This window comes from Ricinus communis, chromosome 7 (genome assembly GCF_019578655.1).
Source record: "Ricinus communis isolate WT05 ecotype wild-type chromosome 7, ASM1957865v1, whole genome shotgun sequence".
NCBI lineage: Eukaryota > Viridiplantae > Streptophyta > Magnoliopsida > Malpighiales > Euphorbiaceae > Ricinus > Ricinus communis.
Genome location: NC_063262.1, coordinates 6,333,437 through 6,350,868, shown reverse-complemented (window position 1 = coordinate 6,350,868; position 17,432 = coordinate 6,333,437). Strand labels below are relative to the sequence as shown.

At 29.6% G+C, this 17,432-nt stretch overlaps 2 protein-coding genes across 4 annotated transcripts; one reads left to right on the top strand and one right to left on the bottom strand.

Annotated features, from left to right (window-relative positions):
• Window positions 1–931: 931 nt before the first annotated feature.
• LOC8280788 (LMBR1 domain-containing protein 2 homolog A) lies at window positions 932–10,189 on the top strand. 3 transcript variants are annotated; one of them, XM_048376691.1, is made up of 14 exons: window positions 932–1,367; window positions 1,840–1,916; window positions 2,375–2,533; window positions 2,889–3,099; window positions 4,633–4,719; window positions 4,807–4,946; window positions 5,931–6,011; window positions 6,112–6,176; window positions 6,991–7,166; window positions 7,288–7,418; window positions 7,531–7,612; window positions 8,612–8,825; window positions 8,974–9,074; window positions 9,327–10,189. In XM_048376691.1, exons 1-14 carry the CDS (start codon window positions 1,200–1,202, stop codon window positions 9,837–9,839), a joined length of 2,205 nt encoding a protein of 734 aa, XP_048232648.1. In that variant the 5' UTR covers window positions 932–1,199; the 3' UTR covers window positions 9,840–10,189. The 3 variants fall into 3 exon arrangements, with proteins under 3 accessions (XP_048232648.1, XP_048232649.1, XP_048232650.1); XM_048376692.1 differs by having other exon boundaries at window positions 934–1,367; window positions 9,339–10,141; XM_048376693.1 differs by having other exon boundaries at window positions 1,303–1,367; window positions 2,397–2,533.
• A 1,149-nt stretch (window positions 10,190–11,338) lies between these two features.
• LOC8280787 lies at window positions 11,339–12,210 on the bottom strand. Its single transcript, XM_002534478.4, has one exon. It carries the CDS (start codon window positions 12,064–12,066, stop codon window positions 11,626–11,628), a length of 441 nt encoding a protein of 146 aa, XP_002534524.1. The 5' UTR covers window positions 12,067–12,210; the 3' UTR covers window positions 11,339–11,625.
• Window positions 12,211–17,432: the final 5,222 nt, after the last annotated feature.

Below are 17,432 nucleotides of genomic sequence, written 5' to 3'. Positions count from 1 at the left end.
CATAACACAAAGGACAATAAATGCGTCTAATGTGGACGTATTGCAACATAAACACGAGATTGGGTTGGCGTGAGAAATCAATTCAAGGGAATGCACATATGGGATTCGAATTGCAAAAATTTAAAATTTAGAACTTTATTATCAAGATTAAAAGACCATGAAAGTGGTGAATTAATTTGCAATTAAGTCTTCCTTTAATTGGGTCCAAACAACATCTACTTTTCAAGTAATTCTTTTAAATAACAGTGTCTTAAGAATAAATAGAATTTAATTTGGTGGGTCTTCAAAGATATGGTATTTGTAAACTTGGTGTTGTGAAAGCCCGTAAGAATAGTCATGACCCACTACTTAATATTTAATTAATTAAGGTTTGGGCTGAAGTGGAGAACGAGCTTGCTTGCATTTAAATAGAAAAAGTTTAAATGCGTAAATTGTATTAATGGTAGGTATAAGCTTTTGTTTCAGTGCATTATATGCTCCTAACTTAGTATTATAATATAATCACTTTACCAACTAGCTTTACTCCAAAGTAATGGCTTTGCATCGAGTCTCTTGTTATTATTTTAATTAATAAATATTAATTAAAATTAAAAGAAATTATACATATTATTCTTATTTTAGTTATAGATAATCTTTTGTATTTAAATATTGAAATCAAATTATTTAATATTTGACTAATAATAAATAGTTATATATATATATATATAAAATAAAAACTTAATAAATAATTATAATTTAAAACACTACATTAAATACAATATTTTAGAATTTATTTTTATAATAGAACTTTAAATATTTAAGATTCTTCTTTTTAGTCTAGCATCATTAGTTAATACATTAATAATATTTATAGAAAAGCTGGGCAAAATAAATCATCCCCATTATATTTTGACCATTCTTTTTTTTGCCCTTTTCCCCTCTTTCTTCAAAGAAGCTAACAGTCAAAACAATTCTAACAGTAAAAAGCTGGAACCTGATGATAGGCAACGCCAACGCGCGCAATAAACCGCAAAACGCAGAGAAAAAGAAAAAGAAGCGCACGTTAGCTGAGAAACAAAAGGGAAGAGAAAAAAACAAAAGATTGCAGCGATCGGACTTCTCTCGGATCCGATTTACCGGGTCCGGTTCCTTGTCTAACAACATTCCTAACTGTGGAAAGAAATTATTGAAAAGAAAGTGAATAGATAAGAGGGGGAGAGATGTGGGTGTTTTACCTGATCTCGCTGCCATTAACCCTAGGCATGGTTCTTTTGACATTGAGGTACTTTTCAGGACCTGAAGTTCCTCGCTATGTACTATTCACCGTTGGTTACACCTGGTTCTGTTCTCTCTCCATTATCATCCTTGTTCCAGCCGATATTTACACGGTACTATTATCATTCCCTTTTTTCTATCTTACTCCATTCATTTCTTAATTTCAAATTTCTAGGGCTAATTCAATTTGATGCTGCAACCAGCTAAACTGAATACGTTCGGAGGTTTTTTTTTTTTTTTGTATTTTTTTTTGGTGTTTAGTGATTAAATTGATAATCCTTGGTTCTTATTTTTGAATATTTAACATTTTACTCCTACTTATAAATACTTTTTTTTATGTATAGGCACTTATTTTTTATTTCCAGATAACCACTCTACTTCATGTTATTGTCATAATCTTAACTCAATATCCTGTAAAAGGGAAATATTTTTGGCATTGAGCCAATGCCAAATGCTTTTGCTTTAGTTGTGGACATATTTTTTGTTCATCCAAAGAGAGAATGGAAATTCTTTTAACTTTTACATCAGGTTTTTTACTGAATAAAGTAATTATCAACTTAGCTGAGTCTTACATCATATGTACAGGCAAAATTTCATCTTGACAATGGAGGGATTTCTTTCTTTTGGAGCTGGTCATATTGGAGTACATTTTTACTTACTTGGTACGCCACATGTAATTTGTATTCTTTATTTCAATTCTTCTATCTGTTTATTTTTTACCACACCGAATTCTGTAGCCATATGGATACACAGACACATGATCCTGGTGTTGGTAAACGTTTCAAAGAATGCAATCTCTTTAAATAGTTGTGACCGACCTAGCTTCACTGAATGGACTTATGCATTCATGACAGACATGCATGAGTATTAGTTTCTTAAGGTGCCATAATATCAACTTATCTCCTATATGAACACATTTTCACTTAAACCCTATTTTTTCCAAGAAAAGTGGATTGAAATTTTTCAGGTCAGAAAAGGAGAGAGTCTGTTATATTGATGATACTATTACTCTTAAGAATGCTTGTAATAGAATTTATTTTTTCAAAACAATTATTATTATTTAATTTTTCTTTGTATATGCACGATTCCTCATTACTTTAAATATGTTATCTCTAAGCAGGGCTGTGGTGCCCCTTATTCAGGGTTTTGAAGATGCTGGAGACTTCACTGTAACAGAAAGATTAAAGACTAGTATACATGCTAACTTAGTCTTCTATTTAATTGTCGGAGCCATTGGACTCTTTGGACTTATTCTTCTCATCATGATGAATAAGATAAAGTATCTTTCTTACCCTCCTAAAGTTAATTTCCTTTTTGTGAATTATGATTCTTATTTCATATTCTTAGATTTGTTTTTTAAAGGTCTTTTAGTTCTTGATTCATTGTTTGTTTTATATTTGGTGGCTCCTTCATTCTTTTTCTTTCATTTACATATTACTATCTATTGCATTGAGCTTTTTCTTTGCACACTAAATTAATTTAGTTATTCACAAAGATGCTGTATGGGTACGGTAAAGTGATGGGTAAATTTAGGGATATCAACAGATACATATAGAGCTATCAATCTATACATTTTGCACTTAACCTTATCACAGTGTGGTTAGATCTCATGTTGTTTGCTAACTTCCTTGCAGGAGTGGAGTGCTTGGTTTTGCCATGGCATGCTCGAATACTTTTGGTCTTGTTACAGGTGCCTTCCTTCTTGGTTTTGGTTTGAGTGAAATTCCAAAGAGTCTTTGGAGAAATGCAGATTGGATAACCCGTCAAAAAGTTCTTTCTCATAAAATTGCAAAAATGGCTGTGAAACTTGATGATGCTCATCAAGAACTTTCAAATGCGATTGTCGTAAGTTTTTTAGTTCCTTTCCCTTATTATGAAGTCGTATTGCATCTCCACATTCTATGAAATATTTTTAAAGGCATATGACAAAACCAGACTTTGATATTTAAATTTTAAAAATCCTTTCTAATGTCTGTGCTTATAATTTTAATCATAATCTAGAAATTTATGATTTCTCTTGGGTGTTTTAGATTGGGGCTTTTCTTCTTCTCTCCCGTTATAATATGTGATTTATTAAAATTGCAAGTTTGACGAACTTTGATTTTCTATTGCATTGAATTTAGTTCAGTAGTCATGGTAATATCATAATTATCCTATATGTTTGCGCCATGGTGTATATGTTCTTCTTGGGCATTAAAAGGGCATGTTTCAATATCAGAAAGCAATTATTGGTTGTACCACACGTTCCAGATCAATATTACAGGATTAGTTTATGTTTTCTTTTCTTGTTTGATTAAATGAATTCTCTCGATTAGATGTGTTAGTATGTCTCTGTCTTTCAGTGAGATTTTATCCTGTCATATATTTTGTAGAATAAGCAATGTATTTATTTGTGCTAAGTCGTGTTGGAAAGTATTTAAAACTAAATTGTTCCTTAGGTATCTTATTTACTAGGGATCCAAAGTACCATGATTCAGAAAGTGCAAGTCCTAAATCGCAGTAATTTGTGATCTCAATAGTTGTAGCACATGATCCAGATCTCAGAAATTTGGGCATCCATCTCTGTTGAGATTTTGGAAGAATGATTGTTGGAAACATGAGAGTTGGGGTAATTTAGTAGAAGTTTGACATGTTCTTATTGAGGATGATACTGCTATAGTGATGATCCTGCTTGTTAACACTAGATTTTGGTAGATCAGGAAATCTTGTGTTTCGAGTGGGGGACTTCCTGGAAAAAAAGCTCGAATTTGTGGATGAATTATGAAAATCAAACTTCATGCTATGTTTCTTGATTTTGAGAGAAGAAGAGAGGGAAATGACAGCTCTGACAGTGATAGAGATACAGTGAGATGGGGCAACAGCCGAGTATGTTCTATAGTTTGTTTTTTTAAGTGGGCTTCAGTGGATTTTGATTAACTTCAAAATTGTTGTAGAGGATATGTTGGGTCCTTATTCATTTAATTTATGATAGGTCAGTAGTTAAGTTTGTTTATATGGTTTGTGGGCTTAACTTAAAATTGGTCATTAGTTGTTTATGTATTTAATTGACAATGTATTTTTAGCCAAGGAAATCCTAGCAACCTGATTACATGGTGTCCCCAAAACCAAAACACTGTCTCTAATAAAATGTATCTGCTGCTGTACGTGTCATAGGAAATATCTCGCAGTTTTAACATCTAACTTTCCAGTGGATAAATCATTGTATTTTGGTTCGGTGAGCAATGGATTAGTTTTTTTGTTCTAGAAGAAATGGGAGTTTTTGAATTAATTGTTCCATATGCATAAAACTTGTGCACCAAGGTGGTGGGTTCAATTCAGCAACTTATCGTCTTTTATTGCTTACTTTCCCAGTTTATTGATTGTGCTTTGCTTCAATAGGTTGCTCAAGCAACATCCAATCAGATGTCAAAACGTGACCCTTTGAGACCTTACATGGATGTTATAGATAACATGCTAGCTCAAATGGTATTTTGTTGTTCTCTCTCTCTCTCTCAATCGCTTTGCTTGATGCTCTTTTTCAAACATCTTGAAAATTCTATTCTGATTTTGCAGTTTAGGGAAGACCCATCTTTTAAACCGCAAGGTGGTCGATTGGGGGAAAATGATATGGACTATGATACAGATGAAAAATCAATGGCAACACTTCGACGCAATCTTAGAGGAGCTCGTGAGGGATATTATCGTTATAAAAGGTAAACTGAATGCTCTACTTTTGTACTTAATGCGTTTTCATCAGATGAAGGACTCAATCAGGACTTGTTCTTTCGCTTACCTCGATTTCTTCTTAATTCTGTATATTACCCGTAATGGCTTTTTTGCATCTATAATGTTAGTGTCTCTAAGTTGCTCATTTCATTCGCAAAACATTATCTATCCCTTCTTTTAGTGGATGTGCTTTTGGTCCCCTCGATTTTTTGGTGGAAAGTATCAGATCATGAATTCAGAACATCATTTTCAATTTGTTGGGCAATATAGTGATTAATATCTTCAAATCCAGGAACCAGTTATTTTGTTGTAAATCTTCCTTTCCATTTTTTCCAGTTGATGAGGGCCTTTAGATGATTAATAGGTAACAGGTGGTAAGGTAGATGAAGAGGCCTAGGATACGGATAGCATAAGCACGCGTGTTCCTTTGGTCTCCTAGGTCATAAATAATACATCAATGTTTGTAACCTTCACCCTTGCAAGTGCTTATATGCATATGTTTGCTAATAAAAAAATTCTTTTCTTGTACTGTATACTTTTAATTGCTGAGAAAAAGTACATTAATTACAAGAAAGGAGTTTTCATTGCCTTGTTTATGGGTTGTTCGCTTCTCATTATCAGTTCAAGAATTAATCTTTATTCAGCTTGACAGGTAACAATCTAATAAAATTGATTGCCTCCCCCGGAAAATATCATTTTATCTATTTTCATTCCTGAAATACAAGTACCCTTCATTTTGGATAACACGTGTCATTGGTGCTAGTATTCATTGGAATATTCCAAGTTTGTGCTTTCTGTCACTTCAAAATCTCATGCTGTTAATCTGAAGCATGTTAGTTAATGCTCTCAACACATTTCTCGTCAAATGATACTTATTGATTTTGGGATTTTACTTTTTGATGGTACACAAACAAAACTTGTCTCGAGTGTATTTATTTTTTGTTGCATTCATCTAATTTACTGTTTTGCAGTGAGTATATGACTTATGTCTCAGAAGCCCTTGAACTGGAAGATACGATTAAAAATTATGAACGTGGCAGCTCAACTGGATGGTTTGCCCAAGCTGTGCTTCCTATTTTTATTTGGTTTCTTTCTATGTATTTTTCTGAGTTATCTGTGTGATCCTTATACCTTTACATAATATCATGTCAGGAAATATATTTCCAGCTTCAGACCTGTTCGAACTGGTAAATTGGGGGCCCTCTTTGAGACAATGGGTAATCACTATTTTTACTTTTGTTTTCAGAGAGCTCTAAGTATTTTATTTATTTGATGGAAGATCTCGTTGTCTCAACTTATTGGTAAGATCTTAAGAGAATTGAAAAGTGATGCACTTTTTAGTTGGTTGGATTGTTGGTTCATAAGCAATGGTGTCAATGCAGGATGGGCTTGGTAGTTCTGATTGATGTGCTGTGTTTGTCTTATGATTGAGAAATAATTTTGCGTAGCGAGGATAAATTGACAAGCAAACCAGCAGAACCAGAGTTGCACTTGTTTATTTATGCAATACTTTAACCATTTTCATTTGGGGGTCGTTTGGATTGAGGGATTCTAAATGAGGGAACTTATAAAATTCATGGTTTTCAACTTATGTTCATTGTTTGGCAAGCAAAAAGACGGTCTAAATTCATGGATTTTAATAAATCCTTCACCCTCCGGTATCTCTCATTTCTTAAGGATTTTAATATCCCACCTCGCCATTTAAAAGCATGATGAATTGTTATAATACTTTTTTATTTCAATATTATCCCTAATAGATTTATATTATCCAAAAATTGTCCTTGATTTTAAACAAAAAAAAAAAAATTGAACTATCAATCCATTTTTTTTTATGTTTAATCCAAACAATGGAATTTTTAAAATCCATTAATTTTAAATCCATGGATTCTAGAATCCCTCAACCTAAGCAATACCTTGGTGTTATATCTTTTTTTCTTGTTTTTTGTATTTTGTAGCAAGTTCTATTGTATTAACAAATTATTGGCCATTGACTTGAAGCTGAAACTCTTAAAAACTGGTGTTGTCATGCAGAATTTTTTTGGCGATGCATCCTAAATAAGCAATTTAAGAAGCTCTTGGCTATCATACTTGGTACTATGTCTGGTGCAATTCTTTTAGCGGAGGCTACTCTGCTACCAACTGGAGTTAATCTCTCGCTTTTTTCCCTCTTTATAAACTCTGTAGGAAAGCAAGAGCTTTTAATGCAGGCAAATTCTCATCTTTTGTTTAATAATTCTAGTCTTGGTTTCTTAGATATTCTGTTCTGCATATATGTAATTATTGGTTCTTCTACTGAATTCATTTACTACTTATTGTTTTGTTTCTCAGGTGTTGGCTTTTATACCTTTGATGTATATGTGCATCTGCACATACTATTCTTTGTTCAAAATTGGGATGTTAATGTTTTACTCATTTACACCTAGACAGACGAGCTCAGTCAGTTTGCTTATGATTTGCTCGTAAGTTTTCCTAAAAAGGATATTGTTGTCAAGTCTTTCCCTTCTTCCATCTCTCTGTAGTGAAGTAGAAGCATAGAGATATTTAATACGATGTATTTGACATGTCTCTTAGGATGGTTGCTCGATATGCTCCTCCAATTTCATACAACTTTCTCAACCTTATCAATCTTAAAGCTGAAACCATATTTGAAAAGGTAACTCTCCTGACAGTTCTCATATACAAGCGTATCTTATCCCAGCAAAAACTAAAATAAAATTTGGTATTACCTGGTTCTGTGTAATCTCTCTGGTCAGTGCAAAGAAGTTAAAGATTATGTTTTTTTACTACATCATCTGGTACTGATAATGTGAGAACAATTTATAAGAGCCCTTGGAATGTGTATTTTGCTGTCCATATTGTTTTAGGAGTATTGCAATTCTACTCTTATCTTATATCTGCTGATGCTGAAACAAAATTAGGCATTACCAAGTTCTGGTTATTCTCATTGGTCCCTGAAAAGAAGTAAAAGTTTGTTTTTTGCTGTGACATCTTATACAATTGCTCTGGAGCATGCATTTTGCTATCCATAATGTTTTAGGAATAATGCAATTTTAGTCTAGCTTATTGAGTTATCTCTTTGACTCCATTGTTTTTGTGTATAGCCTCTTTTGCTTTAGGGAAATCTTGCCTTCTTGTAGTTGACATTTCTAGTGAAAACATTAATCTTCTTCTCTTGCTTTTTCACATTCAAAAGCAATCATTGTTCAATCTATATTGGGATCAAGGTATCATGGATATTTTAGAAATGAGATCAATTTTGTGAGTCTGTAGAACTTCTCTTGTCTAAGATTGCCTGTCAATAACTTTTACGTAAGATTACGGTAAAGAGAGAACAATATCTTTCAGGATGGGTTCCTTCCGATTATTTTCAAAATTAATGCTTTCTCTCCTATACACCTCTTATATGCTTACAAGATTTCCTGCATAATGTTATATAGTTTCTCTTTTAATTCTTAAGTCATGTATTGGCATTTATTTCCCAATGTTGAACTTGTGCTGGTCAATTCCTTATGTTTTTTTCTCTTAGGGTGCACTTTCCTAGCAATCTTTTATTTCAATAAGTGTTCTAATGAGCGATTCTCATTCTTTCTCATATTCTCCTACTTGTCGATTGACTGGTTCAATGCGGTGTATTATTATACTCTGATTGCAGCGAATGGGAAAAATTGATAAAGCAGTACCTTTCTTTGGAGATGGGTTTAACAGAATCTATCCTCTCATAATGGTTATATACACTCTGTTGGTTGCAAGCAATTTCTTTGATCGTGTAATCGGTTTCTTTGTAAGCTGGAAGAGATTTAGATTTCAAACTGAAGCAGATGATACTGACGGATTTGATCCATCAGGAGTAATCATCCTACAAAAAGGTTACTGCTTTATCTTTCATTTTACTATGGTATAAATGCAGCGTGCAGTGTGGTGCAGTCAAAATGTGTGTGCTTTTAAGTTGTCCACATTTATCAGCAAATATTAATAAAGTCTTGCTCTTTTTCTCTTTTTATATTATTTTTCCAGAACGATCTTGGTTGGAACAAGGACAAAAAGTTGGTGAGCATGTTATACCACTGGCAAGAAACTTCAATAGTGTGGATATTGAATCTGGCAGCAATAACGCAGTATGTATTCACATTTTTAACGCTGTTTCAGTCTATGATTGTTATTTTCTCAGACTTTTTTAAATGCTATTCTATTTTCATATGTAGTAATTGCACACAAAGTTTACTTGACTAAATATACTTGATGGTAGTTTTGTGACAAATAGTGAGGTTTATTTAATTTGGTCCTATCATTTAACAATTATCATTCTTCTTTTCTCTTACATCTTTGAGACAGTAGCTGAGATTGTATGTTGCTTTCTAACTCTCAAGGAAACTTTCCAGGAAAGGACTGCGGTAGAAATGAAATCGACGACTAGTTCAGTCACGGATGCAGCAAAAGGGAGTTCATCAACGCCTTTGAAAGAAGAGGGTCGTAGATATAGCTCCAGCAGAGATGCCATCAGCAACAAATATGCTGCCATGAGAGAGCAGAGTAGACACACGAACACTAGGCCTGTGGAGAAGAGCATTGCCTCTGCTAAGGTGTCATTGCTTGATGCAGGCAACTCTGAATCCAATAACACAACAGTAGGGCCATCTTCTGGATTGGCAACCAAATGGGAATCAATGAAGAATGGTTTTCAAAGTTTTAAGGCAAATATAGGGGCCAAAAGATTTCTTCCTTTACGCCAAATGCAGGAAAGTAAACTTGTCTCTCGCAATTCATCATCCGAATCTCTTGATGAAATATTTCAGAGATTGAAACGGCCATCTAACGAGCACAGAAGCAACAGTGATGATGATGAAGATGCAAATGGGATGGCATCAGGCCCTGGCAGATAATTTTTAGATTTGCCAATGGAGTAGGAACTGATGGATGTTGTAGAAATGGATACAAGATGTATAGATAAGGGGCAATACCCAGTGCATACTAAATATTCTTTCACAGAAGTTTAAGTGGCTGATCTGTCAGATGGAGGCAACTTTACACATACATCAGAAATGAGATACTCAGATAGTACGATAGGAGTGTAAGAGCAGAAAAAAAAAGTGTTACAACATGAGAGTTGAATGTATGTAGGAGAAATTTTGCCATTTGAATTATACCATTAAAAGAAACATTTTGGCATACGCTTTTATCCTTATTGGTGGCATATAATATGCTAGTAACATTGGAAAAATGATGATCTTAATGCTCTTTTACAGTTCATAAAAGCTGGTGATCTGCGTCTCTGGATTTCAGGAGGCTGTGTGGATTAATGTAGGGGCGGTTTATAGCGACACTAGAAAATGTCAGGTTTTTTCCAGTGTCACTTTTTTGCCAAATGATTGCTAACTCTGGTTTCTTTCAGGAACACCTCTTAGAAGTATGAGTTGTTTGTTTTGCAACCTTTTAATAGCAACATAAAACATTGTCCAAATTGACTCACCTAAAGTCTTAATTCAATACTGGTTTCTACTTCATTGATTACCTTTTACAGGAAGTCTTATTCTTGTCCTTCTCTAGGTCTTCTCCGTGTATCACTTTTATTACTTTTATATCGGTACTATCATGTTATGTAATTGTGAAATCCTCAAGTTGGATTACACTAAATGTTGCTAGTGACTTTGCAGGCACCATGGATGAAGAAGAAATTCTGATAACTTATAACAGTGAAAACATGGCTGCGGCTGTAACGCAAAATAATCAGGCTTCAGCAATTCTAATTCGAGAAAAACTCGGAAAGGATTTTCATTTTATTTATTCTTTTAATATAAAAGACAAATCTATCTTTTATGACCATATAAATATTATTTAGGCGAAGGAACACGGCTCTTCAGGTCAAAATTAAGGATGTTGTTAGGTGGGTAAGAAGAAAGAAATATTAGCCAACATGTGAAAATGAAGTGGGAAAAGAGGGAGCCATTCCTCTAAACTCTTATTAAAGAGCTTTCTTGCACATAAAGAGACTATTGATGTCTTAATCAAGGAAAAGAAAAAAGAACTTTAATTATTATAAAGGCACCCTGTAAAGAATGACATGATTGCCAATCAATTGAAAAAGGAAAAGATACCTTTTATTGAAAAAGTATTTTTTTCCCTAAATTATATATTTCTACTCTTATGTTTTTGAAATGAAGAAAAATAGGAAATGATAGTCTCCTCAAAATAATACATTTCCTTAAACATGAAAGAAAAGTTAAGAAAGAAAAGAAAATTACTACAACTTTCTCTTCTTTTTTTCTTCTCTAATAGTATTTATTTTATTAAATAAAAAACCAAAATATTAAATATGTGAAATATTACTAAATGCAATTTTATCTGTTTCAAATAAGGAATTTTTTTTTTTTTACTTTTCCTCTTATAAAAAAAATCACCTATTTTTCTTGCTCATTTAACTTCCTGACCAAGGGAAAAACAAAAAAAAAAAAAGAAAGAAAAGTGGAGGAGAAAGGAAGACATAATTCCCATTACCCACAAAACTCCACTTAAAAAAAAAAAGAAAAAAAAAAAAGAAATACAACATGTTCATCATAACACAAAAATAAGGTAGAGGAAAATTCACTGTTCAAGTGTCAATTATCAGCATGTAAATAAAATCTATACACAACTTTAAAATTCCTAACAATAACCCTTTGTTAATCTCCTTCAAGAAAACCCTTTTAATGCAATCTTCCCATCCAAATTAACCTCTTTTTTACCCTTCAAATGAAGCAACTTTGACCAAAACCCTTTCTTCTTGTTCTTGCCATGCGTCACATCTCCAACAAGACTTCTCGTAACAAAAGCAATCGATCTACTCTTCTTTAATCCATAATTACTACCCAGAGCGCTACTTACCTTAAAAGACATGGAACCCATAATATCAGAGGCTGTCCTTTGATGACGATGACGAAGTGGGGAGATATGATTAAAAGAAGAAACAGAGGAACAAGACATGACAGAAGAAGAATAAGAAAGTTCAGCAGCAGCAGCCATAGGAGCTGTTGCTGCAACAGCATATAACTTTGATAATCTCTCTCTTAAACAACAAGGACAAACACCTTGCTTTTGATTATGGTATGGGTGATCCATGCATGCTTTCTCCATTTTCTATTCTTTAAAATTTGCTAAAGATGGATCAAAGAAATCCCAGATCTTGACAATCCTTTTTTCTTCCAATGATATTCTCTTTGATGTCTGTATAAAAGAAAAGATAGGAGAGAGTATATATTTATATGGGGACATATACGTGTTTCGGAGAAGGTGGGTTTGGGTTAAGATTGGTCAATCTAGAATCAATAAAACGTGAGGCAATAGAATCGATAGCTTAGTTAGCTACCGTCACACGCCGGTGACACAGCCCATTTACATTTACTACTCTTATCTTCTGTTTGGAAATTTCCATAGAATGGAAAGGAAAAGAAAAGGAAAATAAAAATAACTTTTATTTACTTTTCTTTTTCTTGTTTGAGGGCATGGAAATTAAAGAAAGAATTCATTCTCTATTTTTCTACTATTTTCAAGTCAGTCCTTTACCAGGAATTCCTTTTGCCATTTTTTCAAAGATTTTTAATATGGACTAAATAGCAAAATAATAGACTTTTCTTAGTAGAATTCTCATCATGATAAATTAATAATAAACTTTCACATATATATTAAAAACTAACAAGTGTGATATTATTATTATTATTATTTTAGAAAAATAAAATTTGTAACCTGATAATATATTTAATATCTTATGATTATTTATTGAGTTTTAAATAACAAAATCGTAAATTGTTGAACGTCTTTAAAACACAAAATTACATGCTAGATAATTTTATTTTTTTTAAATAGGTTCCTAAAACAATAATAATTTAAAATATTTTTATAAATTGATTAACATTTTAAAGTTGTACAACTAGTATCGAAATAATATAAAGTATTTATATTTTAAAATTAAAATTATTATCTACTTTAGAAAATAATTTATTATTTAATATATAACAAAAAATATATTAGAAAAGTACTAATTTGTTTATACAGTTTTCTAAATGTACAAAGTGGAAAATGGAGAGACTTGTTATAAAAAATGAATCTAAGTGGGAGGAAAAGGTTGAAATTTGTAAAGTCGTCGTTTCTTTTTTTGTTTATTTATATACATGATTTTATCTTCATTTATATAATTAAATTAAGTAAGATATGTTAATTCCTCGTAATTAACAAGTACAACCGTAACTTAAGTAACTGTGATTTGGACAGCTGGAGTTGCTTCGAAGTTCAACCACGAGCTAAATGGACGGCGGGGATTGAAAGTAAAACGACAAAACAAATGGGACCCATAATAGGGTTGCACGTGGATAGATTACACGTATACTAATAAAGTCTCGATAGCCACGCTTTTTCTTTTCTAACCAAAAAGTCAGCCGCACGTGCACAAGGTTTTCTTTTCCCTCTACCGTCAATTTTTAATTCATATATATAATAAAATAACAATAATAATAAATATTTATTATTATTAGTATTACTTCTCTTATAAGAGTAAGTTATATTACCCGTTCTTTTGTTCTTGATAAAGACGTTGTTTTATTTCTTGTCTGTTTTGAAATATGATTTATTTCCTAACTATTAGTTTAATATATGTTTCTAACTTAAAACCAATTATGATATTTTGATTTTATTTGATTTCTTTTGTGAAATATAAAATTCTTTTTCATGTATATAATATTTTTATTGATATTTACCGTCGGCATATATTTAAAATAAAGTGCTTTCTAAATGATTTCTAGACCAATTTTATAATTTTTATGATTATTTTATTTTTATTTCTATTTAAAAAATTCTTAAAAAAATTATTTATTTCATCGAATTAAAACAATACGTAAATGTCTAAAGATATATTCTATTAAGTTCCATCTTAAAGAATATAGAATAATTAGATAAAATTTATAAGCTAAAAATTATTTAAAAATAATATTTTTCTTACTTATAAATATAAAAAAGCTAATTAAGAATTTTTTTTAATTCAATTTAGAAAAAATTCTCATAAAAATATATGAATTCTAAAACAATGTATAATTAGACATTTAAATTTTGATCATTTAATCACTTTAACACCTTAATTTTTTATTTAACCTAATAAATATCTAAACTATATTTTTATAACCTATGAAACACTTTTAATTTTTAATTTAACTTGATAGATACCTGAATTTTATTTTATGATAATTTTAAAATACTTATACATAATACACGCAAATGTATTAAATAAAACCATATATCAAAAGGTGTCTAGATATCATAAAATATATAAGTTGAAGTGTCTATCATATTATATCAAAATTAAGGTGTTAAAATAATTAAAATTCAGGTGTTTAAATATGTATTTGACCAATTTTAAATGAAATACTTAGTGAATTGTTTTGAGCAAATAACCACCATATATAGACTTTTATGTTTTATTAGAAAGATTAATTAGATAATTATTTCTATTGGTAAGCTTGATTGTTGTCAATTTAATTATTTATTAAATAATTGATAAACGTAATTATTGTTGGTTTAGGTATTTATCAAATAGGTAACAAATAAAATATAATGAGCATGAAATAAATTTGTCTAATTAAAGACAAATTGTGATATGGCAATTTATTTTTTTAAAAGAATTATAATCTTGATAAAAAAATAGCATATATGTTGAGAGGTAAAAGTTTAAATAAATTTAATATATAATTGACACAACAATAAAATAAAATCTATTATTTTATATATTGAGTTGTAAATAACATTATGTGAAATAATGTTTAAGATAAACATCAGAAAAAAATAAAAAAAAATAATTAAATTTATATATATAAATATTTTAAATTAAAATCTGTGAAAATCAGGAACTTTAAAGATTATTAAAAATTTATAAACTTTATAAAAGTAATTCGCCTAAAAGAAATCTTTAAAAGTTTTAATTAAAAACATTCTCCAAAGATAATAACGAAAAAAAAAATTAGAAAATAAATATGAGTTTAAAAAAAATCTATTACAAACTTTTCAAAAAAATGAAAAAGAATTGGTGAAAAGTTTTTATTTATAACAATGAAGAGTATTAAAAGTATATAAAAGTTAATAACTTTTTAAGTACTAACTTATTTTTATAAATTTTATAAAAATTGTAATTAAATATATTTAATTTTTATAAATTTTTTTAGAGTCTTTAAAGTCAATATTAATATCTCACAACTTATATAAAATCTTCTAAATTGATTATTAAATATATTCTAACTTTTAAATTCTATTAATTTTTTTAAAAATGACTTTAAGACGTCTACTGTTATCTTTTAACATCTAAATTCAATGCTAAAGTATTCTTGTGGACACCTAATTTGTAGATAAAGCTAATGATTTTAACTATTAGATTCTTTTTTGAAATATTTCATTCAACTAAGTTGTGGTATATGGATTAAAGACATTCAATTATGGATTTTGTAAAATTTATAAATTTAATTTAAATCTACCGCTTGATAAATGAAAAAATCTAAATTTATGGATGTAAAGAAAATTTCTTTCAAAATTATTTTTTTTTCACTTCCTCCTAGAAAAGTTCAAAATTTATTATTCTATTAAATAATGAATTATTATATTATTCTAATATAATCCATAATAAATTAATTTTATCTTAAAATTATCCTTAATTTTAAATAAAAATTTATCATTTTTACATTTAATCTAACTCATAGAATTTTGAATATATATTAATCTTAAATTCATAAATTTTGGTTAAATTTATAAATTCCAAAATTCCTCAATTCAAATGATTCTAATAAAATAATAGTTAATTAGATTAATTATTTTTAATTTTAATTGTTATATGATATAAAAGGGAATTAATAAATTTTATAGATTAGATTATCTTTGTAACTTTAAATTAATAAATTTAATATATATCGGATTATCTCTGTAACTTATCATTATAGTTATGGAATTTTCGTTGGTCAAAGGGTCAACTTAGTCACTAACTTGTATAGAAGAGTTAGATGTAGCAGATTTCAATATTTCAATAAATCTATTTTAAAAACTAAATAGATCTAAATTATACATAAGTATGTTAATTATATTATTTTTATTAGTAATAAAAAGATTTGTTCTTAGTTTTTATATATAAGTTTTTTAAGAAAATAAAGTAATTATTTTCCGCCTTTATTGAGCCAACCTATATATCTTTGCCACCTCATCATAATCTTCCAATGCTATTCATGGTTAACCTGGCAAACAAATATGAAACCAACAAATTGCTATCAATCCTCAATTTTCAACAAATGCTAGTATATATGTTACACTCATTATATTACAAAATAATAGATACCCTAACTAATTAAATATTAATTTTAATCATTACAAAAAGAAAATAATTGAAATATCAATTTAAAAATAATTTATTAAATATATTTTTGATGTTAATTTATATAAATAAATTAATTAATTAAATTAAATTTTATACTATCAATTAGATTTTTACTAAATTTATTATTACATAAAATTTTATATTAATTGTATCCTTTAATACATATAAATTTAATTTTTTAACATAAAATAGTTCAAATTAAATCAATGAACTATAAATAATAATAGCAGTTCAACTATGTACAAATAGAAATTAATTGATAAAAAAATATTATTACATATAATTAATTAAATTAATTTAAAGATATTATTTTTATAAAATAAGATAATTTTAAATAGAAAATAGCAAAATATAAATATAAATAGTTTAATTTATACATAAGATATTAAACTAAGATGAAAAATACTATCTAGTTAATTAGTATTTTAATTATGGAGCAATTTTTTACTTTTTCATCGCAAAAGTTGATGAGTTTTCGAACTCAGATATCTCATCACATCCATCGGTTTTAGTATAGAGAATTTATTATTTAATTATATTTAAATATATTATTAGAAAACTATTCAATAAAATGAGATAATTGAATTCAAAATTTATATTTGTTTTCTTTTTTTCTTTCTCTGAGTGAGCCTGATACACAAGTTAAAGCTGATGGAGTCTGTAAGGGAAAGAAAAAAAGAAAAAAGAATCACTTGTATTGATGGGGAGAGGTAGCCACGTGGTGTGTTGAGTAAACGGACAGCCGTGATCATTGGGATCTTTGATTACATGTGGGACATGCGAGTGATCAGTAGGTTTGTTCTTCCCATTTGATTCCTTTGTGATCAGATAATATAAACGTCTTTCTTCCGTGTTGGGTTGGGTTGTCCTCTTACTGGATTGCATTTCTTAATAAATGGAAAAACATGTCTCCGTTGTTGTGTTCTTTACAATTGAAATTGCTATTTTACATGTTGTAGTCAAAAACAAACTCACCCAAATAATTAAGAATGTCATGTATAAATTCCATATATAAATCTATAAATTAACTAAAAAGTCTAAGGAGCAAGTAGGAATGCTGTTTCTCATTTATATTTCCTCATCCTTTATTGAAGAATAAAGA